At 37.8% G+C, this 22,831-nt stretch overlaps 2 protein-coding genes across 3 annotated transcripts; both read right to left on the minus strand.

The window, feature by feature from the left end:
- Positions 1-275: 275 nt before the first annotated feature.
- Positions 276-21,444, minus strand: LOC136263834 (uncharacterized). Of its 2 annotated transcripts, XM_066058459.1 has the most exons (8): positions 21,264-21,444; positions 21,140-21,209; positions 8,776-9,240; positions 7,708-7,887; positions 7,245-7,581; positions 7,028-7,191; positions 3,197-3,338; positions 276-1,572 (listed from the first exon to the last, which is right to left on the minus strand). In XM_066058459.1, the coding sequence occupies exons 3-8, from the start codon at positions 9,232-9,234 to the stop codon at positions 437-439; spliced, it is 2,418 nt and encodes an 805-aa protein (XP_065914531.1). In that variant the 5' UTR covers positions 9,235-9,240; positions 21,140-21,209; positions 21,264-21,444; the 3' UTR covers positions 276-436. The 2 variants fall into 2 exon arrangements, with proteins under 2 accessions (XP_065914531.1, XP_065914532.1); XM_066058460.1 differs by lacking the exon at positions 21,140-21,209.
- LOC136263544 (ATP-dependent DNA helicase RecQ-like) lies at positions 16,250-18,218 on the minus strand. Its single transcript, XM_066058143.1, has 2 exons — positions 17,857-18,218; positions 16,250-17,737 (listed from the first exon to the last, which is right to left on the minus strand). Exons 1-2 carry the CDS (start codon positions 18,096-18,098, stop codon positions 16,924-16,926), a joined length of 1,056 nt encoding a protein of 351 aa, XP_065914215.1. The 5' UTR covers positions 18,099-18,218; the 3' UTR covers positions 16,250-16,923.
- Positions 21,445-22,831: the final 1,387 nt, after the last annotated feature.

Here is a 22,831-nt window from a genome sequence, read left to right on the forward strand (position 1 = left end):
TAGGAATTTCTGACTAACTAGTGGCAGACTCCCCCAGGGAAAATTTTGAAGCATAAGTGTGTTAAGAAGCAATTTTAGAGAAATGATTGAGATCGGGATGTAGTTTAAGAAAATAGCAAGCTGAAGGAACAAGCTTGTATCTTGAGGTACTTTTAGTCAAAATAAGTATACGTATATAACTAGTTTTCTAGCTGGCTATTTTTAAGTTTTACAACTATAGCCTAATCACTAGCTTTTTGGCCACAACCAACCCCTTTTAGCCCCTGTTACAGCCATTAATATATAATATCACTTTGGATTCTGCTAACATACACGTGCATTAAAATACAGTGATAAAATCAACTACAGAACAAGAGACACTACTCATACAAAAAAATTTGAACACATGCTCAATGGACCACACCATCATTGAAATAATCAGTGAGCCATGGCTACATTATAGCTCACTGTTAGCAGCAGCAGCAGCAATCTCATCCAACTGTACAAGAACATCATACATTGTCAGTCTGTCACTTGAATGTTGTTTGGTACAACTGGTGACCAGTTGATTATACAGTGGATATTGTTGCTGGACTTGTGCTTTAAGGGTGTCTAATTTTCGAAATGGATGTGTTTGGGTGAGAGTTTCTATAACAAGGACACCAAAACTGTACACATCCATCTTGGGCGAATGCTTTTCAGGGGTTGGGGCCTCAGGTGCAGCATATGCCCAAGCTCCAGGACTTGGTGTGGTTGTTTGCTGTTGCATCTTAGCAGTACCCAAGTCTCCAAGTTTGGCCAGCCACTCACCATTGTGGAGTACCTTCAGTAACACATTGGCACTACTCACATCACGATGAATTACTGGATTTGGTCTGGTGTGCAAAAATTGAAGTGCTGTGGCAATTTCATGAGCAACCTTGAGTGTTTTACCATATGTGACTCCTCCTTGCTGGTAAGCACTTCTTAGATTGAAGTCCATCAATTCCATTAAGATCATCGGAGAGTCATCATCCAGAGTAGCTCCTAAAAAGGTAACAATATTCTGGTGACGACAACTGAGAGCTATTTCCATCTCACGCTGAAAAAGGGCTTTAGTTTCACTGGAAACAATACAACTGTGAAGTTGCTTAGCAGCAACACTGTTTCCACGGAATGTAGCTTTGTAGACCATAGCCCAAGCTCCTCTACCAATTTCTTCCCCAAGTATAATTTCATTACGTGCAACAAGCTGCAACCTACTACTACAAGCAATCATAGACTGTATACCTTCCAGCTGTTGCTGGGTATGGAATATTTGTTTCTGCAACTGTTCATTTTTATTCTGTAAATCATGTAACTGCTGTTGAGTGATTGACAATTGGCTCTGCAAATCAGCATTACTTGTTTTCAGTTTGACATTGTCTTCTTGAATCAACCAGATGCTTTCCTTTGTTTCTACCATAAATCTCCTCAGTTGTTCATCAGATTGTATTTCTGGGTCTAGTTGCAATTTGTCATCAGTCACACTGTCACTTGGTAACTCAATGGTCTGTGTGCTAGTCTCCACAACTTGAAGACCGTGACAAGGATCCACTATTTTATTGGTTGCATCTATTGGTTAATAGTATAATATTAATTCATACTTCAGTAAGTGAAAAACATGCATATGCTTGATTGTTTCATGATAACTGGCCCATAACAAATCAAAAGCATAAAAGATACAGTGTTCCTACATGCTATTGCTACCACAATTCACTTTTTTCATTGTAAAATAATTGTATACAAAAATTTTATCATGGATTTTTTTTACACAATTAATTCACTTTTTTCATTGTAAAATAAATTTTGTATACAAAATTTTTATCATTTACACAATTAATATTATATGTAGCCATGTGTAAGATTTAAGGTTTTAAGGTTCACAACTGTGTGGCTTATATATCAAGGATCAAAGAATGAGATGTGGCTTTTTTCTAACACTACGTGCTGCTAAAGATTGAGATACTTTATAGAACATGCAGTCACACCATAATTATGGTCAAAATAAATTTTGCATGTTCAGCGTAAATCATATGAAATATTTTATATGCACAACAGTGATGTGCAGTACAGTATCATACACTACGATAGTAGTGTATAGTAGGGACCACAAAGGAGTAGGTGTGGCCCACGAAATAGCATCACCCAAAAAACAGCCTCAATTTTCCCAGACGACGATGAGGCAGTATTGGTTAGGTAAAACTAAGTCCAAACAAGCTTTCAGACCCGAAATGCTTTCAACAAGTTGCTACGGAATTTAAAATTTTTTTTATTCAGCAGAATTTTCTACTGACTGCCTGATTGACTGACTGATGCCTTCAGACAAGCGTAACTCGATAACGGCTAAGGCTACGAGCTTGATGTTTTCACTGTTCGACGTCACTTTGGCCCAACAGGTGCCTTTTGGCATACCGCAGTACGTACAATGCATTCTTCATGCTGATTTAATAATTTATTGTATCATAATAAAAATCATGGTAGGTGATATATACATACAGTAATACGTTCTATATCATACTATACTAATGGAAATACACAGTAGGGATATAACACTTCTTATTGTTTTACTGTGATTTAATATCGTGCACTACTCCAGCTTGTTTCAGTACTTTTTATTGATGTGCTATGGTCCCTACTCTAGTTATAAATTCCAAATTTTTTGAAATACTTGTTTGTAAACTTTTTTTTGTAAATAATTATTATGATTGGTGACACATACTGCATTTGAAATGGTGCTGCGTGCCCCAGCTATATCGTCTGAAAAGTAAAGTATCCATTACGCTTCGTTGTCAGCTATGTTCAACCCGTTACACAGCAGTACAAATCAAGAGCTGTTTGAAAAGCATCTCTGCAACCCATGCATACCGAAAGAAAGGGTTGGTGCCACACGCCCCAGTTATATAAAATATCGTCTGAAAAGTGAAGTATCCATTACACTTCGTTGTTGGCTATGTTCAACCCGTTACACAGTAGTACGAATGTTTTAAAACACCTCTGCAATCGAAGTAGCCACTATGAAAAATATGGACAATTTTCGTTACGAAGGGAAGCCATCACATGCTACCAACATATCAACACTTTTTGCTGTCAGCAAAGATGAATGGAACACAAAGGAGGACACTGGTAGGCCCAATAAACAAAAAAATTTATCATGAATTTTCACGTAAGTAAAGTGAACTATGTGCGTCCCACTTACTACTGTAAGGTCTTTGATCAGAATGTAGTCCACTCAGTGGTAAGAACAGCCCCTTGTTAGATTCTGAATGGAACAATTGGACTCCTTGATGCCAGCCATCACTGTACAAGTAAGTTGCAGTAAAATCATCAACTGGATTTTCCTAGAGCATGAACCATAGCAAGATAGTCACCAATGGGAACAAGTATACGTATCTAATACATGTGTGTGCATTTCTGTTAATATTTGCTCTATATATGTACATCAGTTCAATGTATGTTTGATATAAGCCTTTAATTAACGAGGAAAAATATGTTACAGCGAACTTGACTGAAAGCACTGCAGCATGTGGCTGTCACAAGTTAATATGTAGCTATATTTGTACTTCTACAACCAAATAATAGCCATAAACAATCCCAGACTTTGGGTTTAAACTGATGATAGAACAATTATGATCTTTAACCTCAAGAGAGGAGGGCACGTACCCCCCCCATACCCCACCCTAGGATTTTTTCTACACTTTGGTTATACATGTTCCTGCAATTCCTAAATGGATAGCTATAAAATTAATATTGAATTACAGACCACAGAAGGATTCCAGTGGTAAAAGGTCATGAAACAAGAAATATGAATGATGGTGTCTAGTCTATGTATGTGGGAAAAATCCCTACTTGGCATTGAACAGATGGTGGTAACATGCCAATGTAGGGGTCTTTCCACATAGACTAACTACCATCATTTATATTTCTTGTTTCATTACTCTTTATCGCTGGAACCCTACTTTATTTTGTAAATTAATAATTGTGACCAGATTTCAGAAAATCAGCCTTAATATCACATTTTACAACTGGAAGATTAAGGTGGCGCTGAAGTAATCAAATGAAGCCTTACAAGGCCAATGGGACATCACGTTTGTGGTCATGCACGAAAAAACACGGAAAACTAATAGAACAAAGCGAAGTGCTTCGAAATATTGAAAGAACCAGCTCTATCAGACTGTCAGGCTACTATTGCTATTACAAGTAACGATATTCACGTACTGACTTCATCACCTTGTCAAAACTCTGGTAACTTCACAGTGAACAACACCAGTTGTCATCGCGTGATTACTGCTTTACGGAGCGCGCCCTGGCCAGTTACACTGTCTCACAATTCGTGAAATAACTCCATATTTACTTACCATAGACTCTCAAAATTTGGCATAGGTACTGGTGAAGCATTTCTTTACAGGGCTATGGAAAGATTTTTCGCGATTCGCTGTTGACGGGCGTGATATCACTGGTTGAAAAATGCGGGTTTGCATTTTAACCAGTTTCCACGTTGTTATCGTTAAAAAGGATTCCATAGAGTTGTTCTACAAGGTGAGAAACCATAAGAGCCAAGGCGGCTTAGCGCTAGGTTGTTTCTGGGGTGAGTTATTTTTAAAATCGGCTCGTAAGTTCAGAGTTTAATAGCCACGAAATTAAAGCGGGTGATTTCACGGAACTTGGCATGCTACGCTACAACATTAAAGACTATCATAAGAACCCTATAAATGTAGACTACATGGTTCACAAGCCGAGTTCTCCACCACCCTAAAATAACTAATTAAGCACGTGGGCTAATTTTAATAGTGACAAATGGGCATTGTACGGCTTCACATAATTACTTCAGCGCCACCTTAAAATAAGGCATTATAAACTTCTACTTTAATTTACAGTGATTAGATCAGTAGTCAGTACCCCGAATTACAAGAAATTCTGTGAAATATTTTACTAGGTGCATAAGTGCTTTAGTGGTGACACGTATAAGTGTGGATTTCTATCTATTTCATATCATCACCAGAAAATGCTTGGCAAATACCCCATATTACATTGCCCACACAATTTAGATGTCAGCATTCGTTACTTTCTAAGTCTTTCCATTCAGTTGAACTGTGGTTTCCTTCAGGGGGAGACCCTGCATGGTATGAAATGGCATAGTAATGCACTGCAGCAGTTGTACCAAATTCTGCAGCTTTCTTGCCAATCACAAACCTCTCTGCAGGGGCTAGTATTGTGTTTATGAGGCAGTGTTGCTTTCTAGCACTTCTAGATTAAATCCCAGAAGATGGTACTATTTGGATTTGGCAAAAGCTGTTCTACTTTCTTTTTCACTTTAAAGTATTGAAGCAGTGCCATCAGTAATAGTAGATTGTAGCAATCAAGACTGGAATGTGTGTGGGTATGTGCATGACCAGTCCACCTAACCCTAATTAAAACCATAATAATCAAAGAGCTATTCCTTGGGGAGGCTGAACAACTGCTGTAACAATATTCACTCATCAGTTATGAAGTGATAAAGAACAATGACTGGTTTTTTATTCTAAAAACTGCATGGCATAAAAGTCTAGGATTGCCACAGAATTTCTTGTTTTCTTTTATCCTTTTTATGTATTAGAGAATCAGTTTGATGTTTTAGTGTCCTAAATGACCTAAAGGACACCTGGAATGTACTGCATGTCTTGCTCTGAGACACTTGGAATATAGTAGAATGTCTCAAGTGTCCCTGCATGGCGAGTAAAAATTTGGCGATTCCATGCATACTCACCAAATTTTTCTGGTAAATCATATTTACATATTACAAAAACGTAAATTTTCCTTCTTTTCATTTTGCAATAACTAAACCAAATCTATTGTATGAGCATAAAAATCAACATGCTATTATCATACAGTATGATAGTAACTGTATAGTAGGGACCACAAAGGAGTAGGCGTGGCCCACAAAATCATATTACCCAAAAACCAGCCTCAATTTTCCCTGACAACAATGAGGCAGTATTGGTTAGGTAAAACTAAGCCCAAACAAGCTTTCAGATCGACCCGAAACGCTTTCAACAAGTTGCTACAGAAAATTTTTTTTTTAATTATTTGACGGAATTTTCTACTGACTGAGTAACTGACTGACTGATGGCTTCAGACAAGCGTAACTCGATAATGGCTAAGGCTACGGGCTCATTTTTTCACTGTTTGATGTCGCTTCGGCCCGGCAGGTGCCTTCTGGCATACCGCAGTACGTACAATGCATTCTTCATGGACTTACCAGTGTCCTCCTTTGTGTCCCATTCATCTTTGCTGACAGCGAAAGGTATCGATTTGGCGGTAGCACATGATGGCTTCCCTTCATAACAGAAATCGTCCGTATTTTTCAGTGGCTATTTTGATTGCAGAGGTCCTTTTCAAACAGTTCTTGATTCGTACTGCTGTGTAACAGGTTGAACATAGCCAACAACAAAGCGTAATGGATACTTCACTTTTCAGACGATAATTAATATGATTGGGGCACGCGGAACTATTCTTTCTTTTTGTATGCCGGTGTGGATTGTAGAGGTGCTTTACGAACAGTTCTTGACTGTACAACGGGTTGAACATAGCTGACAACGAAGCGTTAATGGATACTTCACTTTTCACACGATAGCTGGGGCGTGCGGTGCCATTTCAGAGACGGTATGCGTGGGTTCACCAGTCATAATAAAATTATTTACAAAAAAAAGTTACACGAAAAATTTTGGAATTTTCAACTAGAGTAGGGACCATAGCACATCGATAAAAAGTACTGAAACAAGTTGGAGTGGTCCATGATATTAAATCATCGTAAAAGAATAAGAAGTGTTATATCCCTACTGTGCATTTCCGTTATGGTATCTTGAGCACAGTAGGGATATAACACTTCTTATTGTTTTACGGTGATTTAATATCATGGACTGCTCCAACTTGTTTCAGTACTTTTTATCGATGTGCTATGGTCCCTACTCTAGTTGAAAATTCCAAATTTTTTCGTGTACTTGTATAATTACACTATGCTGATCATATTGCAATTTGATTAACAACCTACCACTTCCACTCCTGCCATAGTACAAGCAATGCTAGGAAGATCTCCTATCCACTTGATGATCCCATAGCAGGGAGGATTGCCAAACTGTATCCTAGAACCAACCTCTAAGGTATTAGAATTATCATCATTAGGAGTAGATGGTGACTGGAGGCAGCTGTTCTGCCCTAGATACAAATGAATAGATTTCCTTATGGTAACAAGAGCAAATTCTACCTACCTTCCTTTGTTTCGTGGAGAACAGCATCCTCTAATAGTTTTCTCTGTTTCTCAATATCTAACAATGAGAAATCCAATGATGATGAGTCATCTAATCCCAACTCCTCCTGAGCTTGTTTTATCCTTTTGTGCTGTTCTGATTGTTGTGTTATTTTCTTTTGTTTCTTTTCAAATTTATGTAGTGCAGTTTGTTGTCTGCCTATAGTCTTCCTATCAGTTATACCAACTGTTTTAATAGCTGCAAAGTCTACAGTGGTTAGTCCTCTATGAATCTCTGCATTTTTGCTATCCCATGAGGAAGAAATGAATGCTTGGGAATGAGGTTGCTTAGAAGTGTCCTGTAATATATGATCCACAAAATCTACATTAGTACAAGAACCATATTTCTCCTTGAGATAAAGTATGCATGCTGTGTGTATTATTGGTTTTTATCTGCTAATATTGCAACCTTAACTACTACTTACTTGATCGCTTGGTTGATTGGCTGGTGAATTAGGAGACACTATCTCTTCAACTCGAGCAGCATCGACTGATGCTTGTTGTGTTAATTGATCCATTGAAACAAAAACTACACGATTGTGACTAGACTCAGAGCTTGGCAAGTCTTTATCTTTATCATCACTTGTTCCTTCTAATTTTTCCTCCTACAACAAAATACACAATGTATATATATATATATACACAGTTATCAGTCACTCACAACAATAATAGATGTGAGAACTTGAACAGAGTGCATCTAACTTCTGGTTATTTGCCAAAACTGCCACAGCCAAACTATCTAAGCCGTATGTACATAATTATGTACACTCAGTAAGCACGGAAATACATATATTGTACTTTGCATGGGAGGATCAAAGCGATGCCACATATCGTATTCTCCATACAGTACTATAATCAAATGCATAACTGTACTGTATGAGTCATACAGTACAGTTATGCGCTTAATTGGGCAAATACAGCACACTTCGGCAAATAGAGTACATTATATGTGGAGAATGTATTTAAGGAATGTTACATAAACAACACACTGTAAATCGCTAAAACCAGCCAAACTAATCCTACGAGTTCGTTCTACGGCTAGGAATAGATTGTATAAACACTTAATGAACGTCTGATCACGAAACTTTTAAACACGACTCCACTAAGACAGCACGATTGATCACGTGCGTGGCATTGTAAATCGCTAAAACTAGCCAAGCTAATCCTATTAGTTTGTTCTACGACTAGAAATAGATTATATGAACACTTACTGATATCCTTATCACCGAAAATCGCAGCGGTTTGAGTACTAGAGAAAATCGCTCCGAGCCAGACACAACCAGGAAGTACAATATAACACTTAAACACCGCCTTGCTTGTGTGTACGAAAAATACAATAATCAGGGGGTGTCTCGAGGCAAATACAGCACTCAGCTTCGCCTCGTGCTGTATTAGCCTCTCAACACACCCCCCTCGTACTGTATTTTCCGTACACACGCACGGCGGTGCTTTAACTCTAACATACTGTACCTAACATGTAAACATATACATACCATTAGCTCAACAAAAAATTTGGTTCCTATTTCCCCATGTAGTACCCCTATGTACTGAATAGCTCCTTTCATTGGAATGGGTATGGTTGGGATAGTTACATATACAAGAGATCCAATTCTCAATTTCTGCACCCAGTCCAGTTTGTGAAGAATTTCAATTCGGTCCTGCAAATGTTCCACTCCTTCTAGTAGGTCTTTCTCTTGTGAATTGAATTTGCACACTTCCTCAAGTTTGCAACATAGAAGTAAACAGGGTTCTGATAATGTCTTATAGTTTGCTCCCGACTCGTGCTTTGATATAGCGGTCACTAAAGAACCCTTGGGAGCTACACGTAGCTCCTTAGAATCTGATTTCTTAAAAGGCCAGGCTGTTGAAATAGTACGTCTTTGTCGTCGTGCATGCTCTGTCTTGTGCTCCTGTACTGCTTCCAATAGTATACCATATGGTAGATCTTCCATGTTAACCTAAACAATACATTTCTGCATATGAAACTAGCTGGAGATAATTTAATGTTGACCTCTAAACATGTTAAAATACTTGTATGACTTTATGGGTAATTACTGAAGATGTAGGGAATTTTATTTAACCAAACTCCCTAGAAAGTGTGACACTTTATGGCTTCCTGCTAATAGGAATGTGAGTGGTACTCAAAACAGTACTAACAACTTGCTGACTCATAAAAATCTAATGTATCGTGAAACTTGTCTATTCCAGTCATCTCAGGGCAAACATTTCCTGACCTTAATAAGGCCACTTCAACTTAATTAGTTGTTTCACAGGCCTGACCTATCCACCTTTTTGTGAATCGAATAATGAAAATATGTGACCTGATTTTAGAAAACCGTCAATATACACACATTTATCAAAATTCATTTTATTGGTTCTTTGTTGTCTACAGGGACAGAGGAATGGATTGGCTAAGTTTCAGCTTCATAAGATGAGCAGTATGGGAAATACAGCACACCTGGACAAGCGAATAAATCAATATGTACAGAAAACAGCGAGAAAATATTCTACAGGTGCTTACAAAAATCATAACTTACTGATACAATGGCATACATAGTTGAATCTTTTTCTCATTGTATTCACCATGAGTTTGTGCATCCACCAAGGTATAGTTTTTGCCAAAGATATTCTTCTGTGATCAGTGTTGGGAGTAACGTGCTACTTATGTAACGCGTTATGTAATATTATTACTTTGGTGGTAACAAAGTAATATAACGAAATACGCTATAAGAACAGGTAATATAACTCAAGTTACTTCACTTGCAAATTTAACGCGTTACCTAAGTAATATAGTAACGAGTCTAATATTACGTAATATTATAACTACAAGTAGCGAAGTTACTAATCTTGTTAGTAACCCACTGAGTAACGCCTAGCCACAACGAAGTAATGAAGCCTACTAAATGAGGCTTATTCACCAGCTACTTACTTATATCAAGACTTGCACATTATCCAACAACGCAATCGTGTCACGTGATAAGGTGGTAGTTTCACACGTGACAGCTTAAGGCTGTGGACACAAAGTAATATAATATGTAATATTATTACAGTTACTTTATTTTATGGGTAATATGTAACTGTAACTAAATAGTTCAGCTGCAAGTAATATGTAATATGTAACTAGTTACTTTTAAAAAGTAACTTGCCCAACACTGTCTGTGATGCAGAAGGAAGGCGAATTCATTGAAGAAAAATCGTCGTAAATTCTTTCGTCACTGCAACATAAACAAACGTCTGTATCTCAGAAACCTACCTGTGTATGAAGATGAAACAAGGATATTTGAACTCTCTATGAATAGGGGAACAAGATGATTCCCAGGATTTATCCACTGGAGTGTCAGTTCACAAACCATCAAGGCGATAAAAACTTGCGTAAATTTTTTTCTGAAGCTTGCGTTTTTTACCCATTGTTTTTGAATGTGTTTTACAGGTTTTTGCAATTGAATTCGTCGCCTTTGCGATTGAATTCGTCCCGTTTGCAATTGAATTCGTCGGTATTGCAATTGAATTCGTCCCGTTTGCAATTGAATTCGTCGGTATTGCAATTGAATTCATCCCGTTTGCAATTGAATTCGTCCCGTTTGCAATTGAATTCATCGGTTTTGCAATTGAATTCGTCGGTTTTGTAGTTGAATTAGTCGGTTTTGCAATAGAATTTGTCGCGTTTGCATTACAATTCGTCATACACAAAACGGCTCCAAGAAACCAACCCGTTCATTAACCCTTTAAGGACCAAAAATTGTGTGCATAGTCTACCCTGAAAGCCCACACGTTTTATGATTATTGCGCATTTAGTGTTTTTAAAAAATATAATAAGTTTATAGCATTGACAAAGCCCCTACAAGTGCTCGATTGTATAACAAATTATACTAAAAGACTCGCCTGACAATAATGAACAACATTATCTAACTTACCAAAGTGTAGAACCAATGTCTTAAAAGCACTAAGGTGAGTTTCAAACACCTACACGCAATCGATTTCTTTGTGACACAATCAATAAAAACAGTCTGCCATTTTAGTTTTTTAAAACCGCATCACGTGATCTTGTATATCAAATTATTCGCCTCTAAATAGTGAGCACTCTGAGCTTTATTTGAAGTTAATACGATGAACACAGCCAAAGTTATGGAGCGATTTCTACAAGGTTAGTTTTATTGTTGTGTAAATATTAAATGTTTGTACTTTGTTAGGAATTTTACACAGGCTTAGTTTTGCGTGATAAGTTGGCCTTATATATCAAAAGAATCGCCTATGAATGGCGAATACAATGGTCCCTGTTTCGATCTAATAGCTTCATTTGTTGCAGAGTTATACCTCTTTGTTTACTGCCAATAATCTTGGACGTAATATTTCGGTGCTGGTCTTTCGAGCAATACCTACTTTGGACGTAATATTACGACAGCGGTCCTTAAAGGGTTAAGAGATGAACTATTTATTCCTTGGAGAGTTACACTTGAGATACTAGAAAGTAATTGGAGCTGGTAGTACGCGAAGTTGATAGCTGTCTGACAAGTTAATTAACTTGCATGGCGTAGTAGAGTTTGGAATGTTGCTGGATAGGATGTAGAGGAAGAATTATTGCCTTATACAGAGTTGTTTACTACCGGTGTACTTGAACAAGTTCTTGTAGCAGCTGCTACATCATGTTTTCATGTTTCCTCCAGCTGCCATTCTTGTTACGGACGAATTTAACTGCAAAAGCGAATTTAACTGCAAAAGCGACGAATTCAATTGCAAAAGCGACGAACTCAATTGCAAACGGGACAAATTCAATTGCAAAAGCGACGAATTCAATTGCAAACGGGACGAATTCAATTGCAAAAGTAGTCTTGCGGCGCCCGACTCTAAAAAGAGGGTCTGGTGAAACTGTGTACGAAAAGTTTTCGCTTAGGAATTTAAATTGTGTGACGTTAGCGAATTATTGCATAACTGTAAAAATGAATCGATATCGTTAAGTACTGATAAATCCGGTGGTATACTAGTAGGTAGTTCTGTAGTTCATGGCGACACCCGTGCCTTGCTGTTTGCTATGCGGAGCTGCTTTACCAGAATCTAAATGCAGAAGGAGTGTTTTGTCGAATGAAGGGAATAATGTTAAGCGGGTAGTTGAAGATTATGTGCGGAAAGAACTGTGCAGTGACAGATTAACTCAAGCTAGTGGGATAGAAGCTAATGATTTGGCCATAGCATATTTGAGAAGGTCAACAGTTTTATGTAAGACCAATTGTTATAACTCTGTGATAAGGCTTCTGGAAAAGGCAAATTCATTTCAAGAACTGAACAATAAGTTGGAGAATGAAGTTAGCAAGTCCCTGAGTGCTTTTATGCTTGATTCCGGTTTATCAGCAGCTGATACAACTGTACAATCTCCTAGTGTGCAAAGAAAGCGACCACCTAGCTCATATGCAGATTGGACACCATCTCGCAAAAGACTGAGGAAAGAGTCAATGAATACACCCATGCGACTCTTTGTAACTAACACTGTTGTTGAAGATAAATCAGCTGTTGCTGTAAGTATATAGCTATATGTGCAAGTGTATGCTTTTGTGCTATATAGCTATATATACTTATACACACACAAAATTAATGGTGTTTTGATATACATTATGCATAAATCCACTTGACTGTTTGCTGCTTAAATGGTTGTGGCATAAATCAATTAAATTAAGTGGGATTGGTGGAAGTAAAGTTCTGTCATACATGAACTGTATGCGTCCCAAAATGTGCACTAATAATGTAAGATGCGTAAGGACCACTGATGTGGTTGAAATTAGCTGTTTTTGGTATATAAATAAAATGATACTCTTCACTATACTAATGAACAATGCTGTATAGATGTAATTGGACTGTTCTTGTGTGGTCAGACCATAAATCCTTTGACTCATGTAATATCGAAAGTTTATAAAGCTTTGTAATAGTTCTGTTATGACATCACACTTTGATTGTCTAAAGTTGTTATGTCTGCTGTATGTATTGCTGTCTGCTTGGGTTGCCAACATATCTTTGTTTTGTTTAATATTGTTAAATAGACAAGTGTTAATATAGTTATCATTGTTAAACAATGGATTTGGATGCATGCATGTGCTTGTAGAATCCCTCTATTCTGGACACTTTCGGACTCAAACTTTTGGCCAATTTTATGAAGGAGATAATAGTGTATGCATGGAGTTAATAAGATATGTTGAAATCAAAATTTCTGTGAAAGAAAAGTTCCACTGTTATTATTGCATTGTAGCTATAAGACACATTATTCTATTGCTATATACTTAAAGTGCATGGTATACAATTATTATCTAGGTTGTGCAAAAGAACAAGAAAAGGTCCAGAGTAAATCGTCTTACTGACTCCTTGAAGAAATTGGGAAAAGCTGTTGGCAGTCGTAATCGGAATTCAATTTCATTTCGAATAATGCAAGATAAGAAGTTAGTCACGCTTGTTGCTGAAAGAATTGGTAAAAAGATCCATCATGAATTGGTTTCATCTGCAAGTCCCAGTAGCAAGTCTCTGTTTAGAACCAAAATCAAGGATACCCTTACAACATACAATTGGAAAAGTCTTTGCACCGACCTTCAAAGAACAACTCCACTATTATCAACCATCTTGCAGAAGAGTTTAGAAACTAACAGACAGAATGTCTATAAGCCTGACAAAAATGTTTTAGTGGCAGTTATTGCTGGTGTGATGTTGAGAAACTGTAGCCAGTGTGCCAATTTCCTGCAATCTGTAATTTCACTGCTTTTGTATTCTAATCATTGTCCAAAACAGGTACATAGTTGTAATTGTAAATTTTGGATTGAGGCATAGCCTGTACATCAAATTTAGTTAACGACATGTGTGTATTGCCATTGTGCTTTTTCTAGATATTCAGGCGCTTACACAAAGCATGCCTGTGTTTGTCACATAAAACCACAGTGCAGCTTGTGGATGATTTTGGAAAGGAGCATGATAAGCCTGTGAATACTTGGCATGATGAAATATTGGAAAGACAATTGCTAAAGGTTTGCAAAAGCATTTTGTTGTGCCGGATTACTGTTTATATCATTATAGAATGTACCATGCCAGAATCCTAGTGACATTGCCAACCATAGCACTGGTACTACTACTGCAGTAACTATTGAATCCAATGTGTTTTGTGATCCACAGGCTGATGAAACAAATGATGAATGGAACAGTAGTGTACAATCATCTCAAGGCAGTAGTAGCGCTGATACTTTTTGTAATGTATTATCTTCTCCCATTGCACCAAGGTTTTCTCCTGTACTTACAGCTTCTGACACTGCAGAGTCTTCTGGGACAGAAGAGTTTTTTGATTTCCTTTGTTCTGAATTGCCCATGTCAACCTTTAAGTTTGTAGCTGATAATGTTGATTTTTACATTAGACCCAGACAGGAAACATTGGACCATCATGCTTACTCTTTACATTGTACACATATAATGGCAGTGAAAGATAGAGTTGACTGTTCAGTTCTGAGTGATACACCTCGTTCTGTTGATATTGCATCAGTAGACTTTGAAACAGTGTTACCTAATCATAATGACTTGAAAAGTTTGAAAGAAAATCTGACCATTCTTTTGTCAAGAACCGTTAGAGCACATATGCCATTCTTTTGCAAACATATCAGTGTGAAAGCAGTCCCTCAACACATACAACATCAGTTTTCAAGTGAGATGTCCAGCAAGTCTGAGGTGGTAAGAAGTTCATTACTTTGTATACATATGCATAGCTAATACATGTACAGTATCACTCAAACACATCACCTTGTGAGAGTGAGTGATTAAAAAACGTGCTAATCAATGGCACTCTCAAGTATTCATTCTGTTTTGTTTGAGATGCAAGCAAAATTGGTGCCACCCCTTTAATTAGTAAGGTTGCTTTCTCGCGCAAGACGTGTTGCATTTGAGCTGTACATATCATACATGTATGTCAGGATGATGATGAATACAGTATGCGTGTATGATGCCTATATATGTTATTATAGCATACTGTACCAAATTAACATAGATGCACTTATTCAATAGTTTTACTATGTAGGTTCCATTAGGTGTGATGCTCAAGAATGAGAACAAGCAAGATGAAATGATTTGTGTGCTGGAAAAGCTTATGGAGTATGTTCCATCTGTTACTACTGTAGACAGTGTTGTTGATCCCGACACTGAGGAAACAGTAAATTTGGAATCACACAAATTTCATCGTGTGATGTGTGGCGGAGATCAATTAACTGCAGAATGCATCCGTGGCTGCAAAAGAACTAAAAGCAACTCAAATACAGATAAAGAAAGATTGCAAGGATTAGAACCCGTAGTAGAAGATTGGCATTCAAAGGTTACGCTATTAAAAGTAAGCAAGCAAGTACAAAGTAGGTATGATTCCCTTTAAATTAGTGCAATAAACAACTTGTACCTAATTACGTATGTGTGTTATGTACGTTTACAGCTGTTTGATTTCCATATTTTATAGGTAATATGGAAGAGATTGTATAATACCTCCTCAGGCTTGGACTCCTGTATGCTTTATCATTTGCGTAATCAGTTACAAAGGAGAGCTGTCACTAAGAAGGTTAAGACTGACCCCACAAGTTGTGAAGATTTTTTTCTGCTAGTCACTACTGGCCATCTGTTATATGCAGTGATGTCTGCTATTGGTATGTCATCATCAGAAGATTCACCATCAGATGAATGTTATTCTGATTTTGCCAATAAATCTGAAGGAAAGTGCAAGGAAATTTTTGAAAAAACTATGCAAGATGTCTTGGACTCCCATTTAAACATTGAAACCATCACTTTACCACCCAGTGAAGAAAGTAGCAATGAACAGCCATCACCCAATATCATTTCAGCTTGCAATGAAGATGAAGAACAGCATGCACCATGTAATAAGACAAGCAACGACTCTGTTTTAGCATATGCTAATGAAGTTTTTTCATTAGGGCTTTAGTTGATGGAGTTTATTGATGCTGTTAAGGAAGGAGATGGGCAAAGAATATTGACGGAAGTACATGCTGTTATATTTTAAAGTATCACATAAAACTAAATATTCAATTGAAGCATTTCATTTACTTGCACACTATAATTACATATACAGTGAAAGATTGTGCAGACAGTTACTCTGGAGTCGTACTATTAATGTTCATGGAAAGCCTGGTAAAAATATTTCCATGGATTTACACATGGAACACCTGAACAGAGACTTTAAAACTGTAGTTAGTCACTTAGGACCCAACACCCTTGGTCCATCCTTACAAAGAACTGGAAGAGCATTGAAGATTTTAAGAGAAATTCAAGCTCACTATGATGAGGTTACATATGTAACAACTGAATCTGCGTATCATTTATCCAGAAACAGCAATAAGGATCTATCCATGGTAATAGAACAATTGCAAAAAGCAGAAGTGTTCAGAATGGTTGAAAACCGTCAACACCAGCAATTTTCTATGACAGGCAGTTTACTTAACAAAGTGGATACATATGAACTTAGGGACTGGATGACATCTCAACTTCGCAGTATTTTACGCTACTGTATTCAAGACAGTCTTTAGTTTCTGATATGTGTGGCAGTTAATATCAATAGAGTTATTTTCATTAATCAAAATCTGTGGTGCAACAGTAAGATAATCATTGTAAAATATATAGGTAAGATATTGTTAACACAAGCCACAACAGCAAGCTGTGGCACAAATATCACAGCACAGACAGCCTGCTGGTCTACTTCCATCGTACGAGTCAAAATCCTGGAAAAGAGTGTGTCGCCTACATTGGAGATTGTTACGACAGTAATCTTTCATGCTGTCTTCAATGTGCCCTAGTCCAAGATCTTTGTTGGAAAAATACAGTACAGCATGAGATACCTGTCCATCTCGTCCTGCTCGTCCAGTCTCCTGCACATAACTTTCTACATCGAAGGGTGGGCCCCAATGTATAATTCTTTGAACATTAGAACAATCCATTCCCATACCAAATGCCACTGTAGCTACTATTAGTCTAAACCTTCCTTCAGGCTGTGTAAAAGACTTTACAATGTCTTCTTTCACATCAACACTGGTACAAGCTGTAAACATGTCTATCAATCTAAATCGAGAAATATCAGGGTACCCAATAGGATCCATCATCTCTTTACCTAGCATGCTTTTAAAGAATAGATATATATGATCTGTGTCCTCATATGTCCTACAGAAAATTATTGTTTTGTTGGTGTTTCTGCGATTCTTACTGAGCTCTTCTACTAGGGAAGCAAATGTTTCTTCAATATCTGCAATCTTCCTTGTTACTTTATATACAATGTTTTGCTTCTCAGGAGATCTTATTATCATTACTGGCTTTACCAAACCAAGAGATTTACAGATATCTTTTCTTGTTTGTTTAGTAGCTGTGGCTGTCATTGCCATTACGTTAACAGATGTGTCCAACAATCCTCTCATTTCACCAAGATTCGAATACTCTTTTCTGAATTCTTTACCCCTACATTAAAAATGAGTGGAAGCATACACTACATGATACTTATATGCTAGTTAGTTTAGTATTACAGTGACACAATTATTGACTGGTTAAAACATCATGATAGCTAACACTAAGCTTACCATTTCTTGATACAGTGTGCTTCGTCCACAGCTATACCAACTAGGCGATCATGATAGGTCTTTGAACGGAAGATGTCTACCCAGCTTTTGTCTCCAAGCAGTAATTCAGGGCTTATAAATATTACAGAATAGTCACCTGCACTTAATTTAGTTTTGATGGTTTCATCTTCATGGTCAAACTTTTCTTGAACATAAATGGATTGTACACCCTTCTGTACTAGGGACCGCGCCTGATCTTTCATTAGTGCCTGTAAAGGGCTTAATACAATGATAATTGAGTATGGACTTTCTCTCTCTTTTAGACAGTCATAGACCCATGGTAAGCTCGAGTAGCAGAACGATTTACCATAGCCAGTAGGAAGAGACAAAAACAAATCCTGTCCTAGCATGAAAGAATTAACTGCACTTTGCTGGCACGGCTTCAATTCAGTGAATCCAAGTCACCATGCCACTGTAGTGACAACAGAAGGCAACTTTCTATCTTCAATGTAATGATATTTACAGTTGGAACTCGAAGCCATAAAACTATCCACGTAAGAATCCACATAATTACTAGGCTGCGTCACTAATTACAAATGGAGCAATCTGATTGGAGCTTCCAACATTCCGGCAGCGCCAAACTTTTTGTACACAGTTTCACCAGACCCTCTTTTTAGGGTTGGGCGCCGCGAGACTATTGCAAAAGCGACGAAATCAATTGCAAACGGGATGAATTCAATTGCAAAGTCACCGAATTCAATTGCATAAACCTGTATTACAAAAGTAGTATTGTGCGTATATCGACAGTTTTCATTAGGTCACATATGTGATTTCTCTCAAGGAAAAGATCAATATAATCTCACTTGAACATGAGCCCTGAATATTTTCCAATGCACTTACCTACCAGTCACTAGTGCTGTTCACTGGTGTCCAATATTAACCGGTTATTAACTGGTGTCATCTAGGTCAGCCAATAACCAGTGAAGAAACCTTTAAACCAGTTATTGCCCACCCACTTGGTAAACCATAAATTACCCCTGCTGATAAGTGTTAACATCATAACATAACCTCAAAGAATGTGTAAATATGTGATTGTAATAACTGTTATTGCTAGACAGGATGTTGATGATCACTTTGGTACCACCCTAAACCTTCCAGCATGCTTGTTGACTCCCATTATGTCTGCCAATATACAAACAAACCAATTAACCAGTTATTGCCAATTATTGGTAGGCAATTAACCAGTGACAAAAATTTTGTAGGTGTACAGACAAAGTATACATTATTTTGTCAAGACTACATGCTCTTATTATTGTATTTTGTTACTTTTGCATTCTTTTTGTGGTTCACCATATGGCAGGTTTTTCCAAGGAAGAAATTTTTTGCAATTTTCATGAATTGGCTGCTATCTACAAAAATTCTAAAGAAGTAAGCTCAAAATTTTGGATGGTGGTGATTCACAAAATAATTCCCCCAAATACTGTAACTGGTATATTTATATTAATAGGCCAACCTGCCAACACAATATACTCTTGAGATTTTTACCCATAAAACAACTGTACACTGTAACCAAGTTGAAGTGGACTAAGCAGGTGGTTGCAAGAAACAGGACATTTTGTTCACAAATGATTACATTTGGGGGTTGTTACCTTATTACACAGTGAATTGCTTGACAGGTTTCACTGTACATAATCACCTGACTGGTACAGTGTTTCAGTATATAACCTGTCAAATTAAAACTGATTCTCATTTCCTGGTATACAGAAATCATCAAGATGAATATCTAGTAGGAAATATTTTTTATTAATTTACTTCATTAGTTAGGCAATGGAGGGAAAACAGAGAAAGTAGAACCTGTACGACGTGTTTACATAGCAGCCTAAGTATTGGAGGTAATACGATGTCTGGTATAGCTTTCAGTTGAAAACCACACGATTAAGTAACAAATAAAATAGCTATTAATAGCAACTAAGGCCACTCCATAGAGAATTAGCTTCCTGTACTATGCCCCTGCCATGCCCAGGCACCCGCATTGAAAGTTATTATTATTATCTGTCATTACTTCTCCAAAATTCCTATGTGGAGTCCTCCTGAAAAGTACAGTAAAATCCTAAAATGGTTCTGGTAGCTGTTAGTTATTAGGGCTCACAAAGAAGCTAGTTTCTTGTCTTTGAAATTCTCATAAGATACTCAAACAGACCAGTCACATAATTATAATGAATAATGATAACTAGTATGTAAGTCTCCTGAAATATTGAAAACATCTACTACAGTCCCATTTGAGTGGGCTGAAAGTTTTATACATTTAATCTAACAATATAGATCCAGTTATGAAATTCACAGGGTACATTGGCCAAAATACAGTGACCAGATTTTACAAAACCAATCCAAATCGCACATCAGGCAAAGTCAAACTAACACCACCAGTGGATAGCTACACTATCGTACTAGTAGTTGTGACACTCAGTACCACTCAAACTACTCAAGGCTGGTTTCAACAGACGTCTTTTCTGGGGGGAGGGAGGGGTGTAGAGCTCGAATGGCGGTTTTAGGCCTTGTGAAGGACCTGGCTTGGCAAGAATCAGTGGTTTACTGGTAGACAGCCTGACAATGTTGGCCTGGTATTTTTTCTGTGCATTTTGCTACATATCAGCCACTAAGGAGCCAGCACAGCCCTATAATCTCGTCTCTGGACTCCAATTGTGGTCTGCCTCCATTTTGAGGTCTAACCCTTGCCCACCCTGCCACCCCCCACCCCTTCGTGAGCACTCGGGATACTACTTTGCTCGTCCAACAGCTCAGATTTTCTATCTTATTTGGCGGGAAACTCTACAAGCAGCTACAAGTACTGGAAGTGGTCTGAAAGGTAACAGATTGATGCATCTTTAGTGTAAATTTCATACGCGTGCTTGCTATCCTTGGAGAATTATGCTGGCTTGGATTCTTTAAAACCATTTATCTAGAAACTTCTAATGTGTGATTTGGATCGTTTTTCCAAAATCCAGTCACAGTTTATCTTAACACGATTAGTCCACCAATGATGAGAATATCCTGCAGTTGCTTGGGAACCATACCACCTTAATGACATCCAGCAGTTAAAGTACACTGCATGGCAGCTATATGGGTCTCAAAAGATTAGCACAAATGTAGTTTTTACAGCAAGGACGTGTTGTATTTTGGCCAACTCTGCGATTGTAGCTGTCACATAATAGTCAGACTACAAAGTGTCGCATTTGTTTCATGTGACAATTTTTGTTGTTACTGACAATTTTTTTGACTCTATATATGCCTTTTATAAACATACCAGCAGTGTTGTCTACTCAGCGATACAAATAAAACACTGTTCACTCTCAGATTCAAGTTGCAAGGTGATACTTAAATAGAGTACAAAATTATAACAACTGCAAATGTTTACAGATACATTGTACCTCTTCTGCTTCAGTTTGAGAACACAAATCGCTCAGTATCAGGGGGGGGGGGGGTGTCACGTAGGTACGCGCTGTAGGTAGATCTGCGACCGCGGTCAAAGTCTTGACCGGCCGAAATTTCACTTTGACCTGTGACTAAGAGCCTTTTTCGACCTTTGACAGGTGACTTAGCCACGATATTTCAGCACTTTTCGATTGTGGGTTAGAAGCTTTTACCCTTGACATAGCTAATAGAATCCAGTGGCGTAGCCGGCTACCATTGAGGCAACCGAGGCAGCTGCCTCGGTAAAAATGCTCAACAGAACAGGCTGAGCAGGCCTGAGTTTTGGCACCCCGGATTTTCTACTCAAACGTTACTAGACAGCATTACTGCACCCCAATAGCTGAAAAGTGGTCCAGCACCATGCAAGGCACCATGTCACCATGTAGGCTCCAGCCCTGCTTAGTACTACAGCCATAGATTCTATTTTGTGTGGCTTGAATTTGTAACAGATCGAGATGCTCTAATAGAGCAGTCACCGTAATATACTCTAATACCAAGAGTTAATAATAGTGGAGCCCTCCACTATTATTAACTCTTGCTAATACTAATAGAGTATTAAATACAGATTATAGCCACTGTTCTCATTACACTGCTTGATCATTTACATTCATGTTAATTGTCTTCACACTGCTTTTCAAAAGTTCCAATGAGTCAACTGCGTGGCATTACATTGAGCTAATTAATCATGCATATAATGCATTAACAGTTACAATCAAAAAATAGCCCACTCCACATGCCATTTCAAAGCATATATTTTCAAAATTTTCCTTGAGGGAGCATTCCCCAGACTCCCTAGCTTGACATGCTTAGCACATGCAGTTGAACATCACATGAAAGAGATAATTATCCGGGCTCTGACTTAAACATCACATCAGATCAATAAAAAGTATAGTGTACATGACTATGACCTCTGTTGCAGTCCATGGATGGCCTGACCACTCAACATATCTCCGGAGTAAGTTGTGTTGTATGCAATTAAACTAGTCTAATAATTGAAGTATGGTATACCGTATCATTAACTATGCTGCATGGAGCATTACTTATGACATGTAGAAAAACGCTCAGAGTCTTCTGAAACAGTTTCCTCCATCCAACCAGATAATCAACCTGCAAATGCTGTACCACTCATCTGACTTAAAAGTATTTGTGAATCATTTGAGTCAGAAGCAGACCCTCAATTTGGTCAATGTATAAACTTTGCCTCGGTAAAATTTTTTCCTGGCTACACCACTGGAATCTATGGCTGTAGTACTAAGCATGCAGGACCACTTTTCAGCTAATTAACTTGTATGAACAAGATCGAGGTACTATAATAGAACAGTCAACGTAATATACTCTAATAGAGCATTCAGTATAGATCATCTCGTTACAGTTACACTTGGCCTAAATCATTTGTATCTATGTTAATTGTCTTTAGAGTACTTTTCAAAAGTTCCAGTGAGTCATCTGCATAGCATTGCATTGAGCTAATTCTGTGTGTGTGCATGCGTGCATGTTTGTGTGTGCGCATACCTCTAAAGCCCTG

The sequence above is a fragment of the Dysidea avara genome, chromosome 8 (assembly GCF_963678975.1).
Source record: "Dysidea avara chromosome 8, odDysAvar1.4, whole genome shotgun sequence".
Taxonomy (NCBI): Eukaryota; Metazoa; Porifera; class Demospongiae; order Dictyoceratida; family Dysideidae; genus Dysidea; species Dysidea avara.

What these genes read in the sequence shown, in the direction of transcription:
- LOC136263834 (XM_066058460.1), bottom strand. Translation starts at nt 9,234, where the DNA reads ATGGAAGATCTACCATATGGTATACTATTGGAAGCAGTACAGGAGCAC. An exon ending in AATTTTTTGTTGAGCTAATG is followed by an intron (nt 7,888 to 8,775) that starts GTATGTATATGT and finishes ATTTTGTTGTAG; the next exon opens with GAGGAAAAATTAGAAGGAAC. An exon ending in CCAATCAACCAAGCGATCAA is followed by an intron (nt 7,582 to 7,707) that starts GTAAGTAGTAGT and finishes CATATATTACAG; the next exon opens with GACACTTCTAAGCAACCTCA.
- LOC136263544 (XM_066058143.1), bottom strand. Translation starts at nt 18,098, where the DNA reads ATGAAAGATCAGGCGCGGTCCCTAGTACAGAAGGGTGTACAATCCATT. An exon ending in GCACACTGTATCAAGAAATG is followed by an intron (nt 17,738 to 17,856) that starts GTAAGCTTAGTG and finishes TTTTTAATGTAG; the next exon opens with GGGTAAAGAATTCAGAAAAG.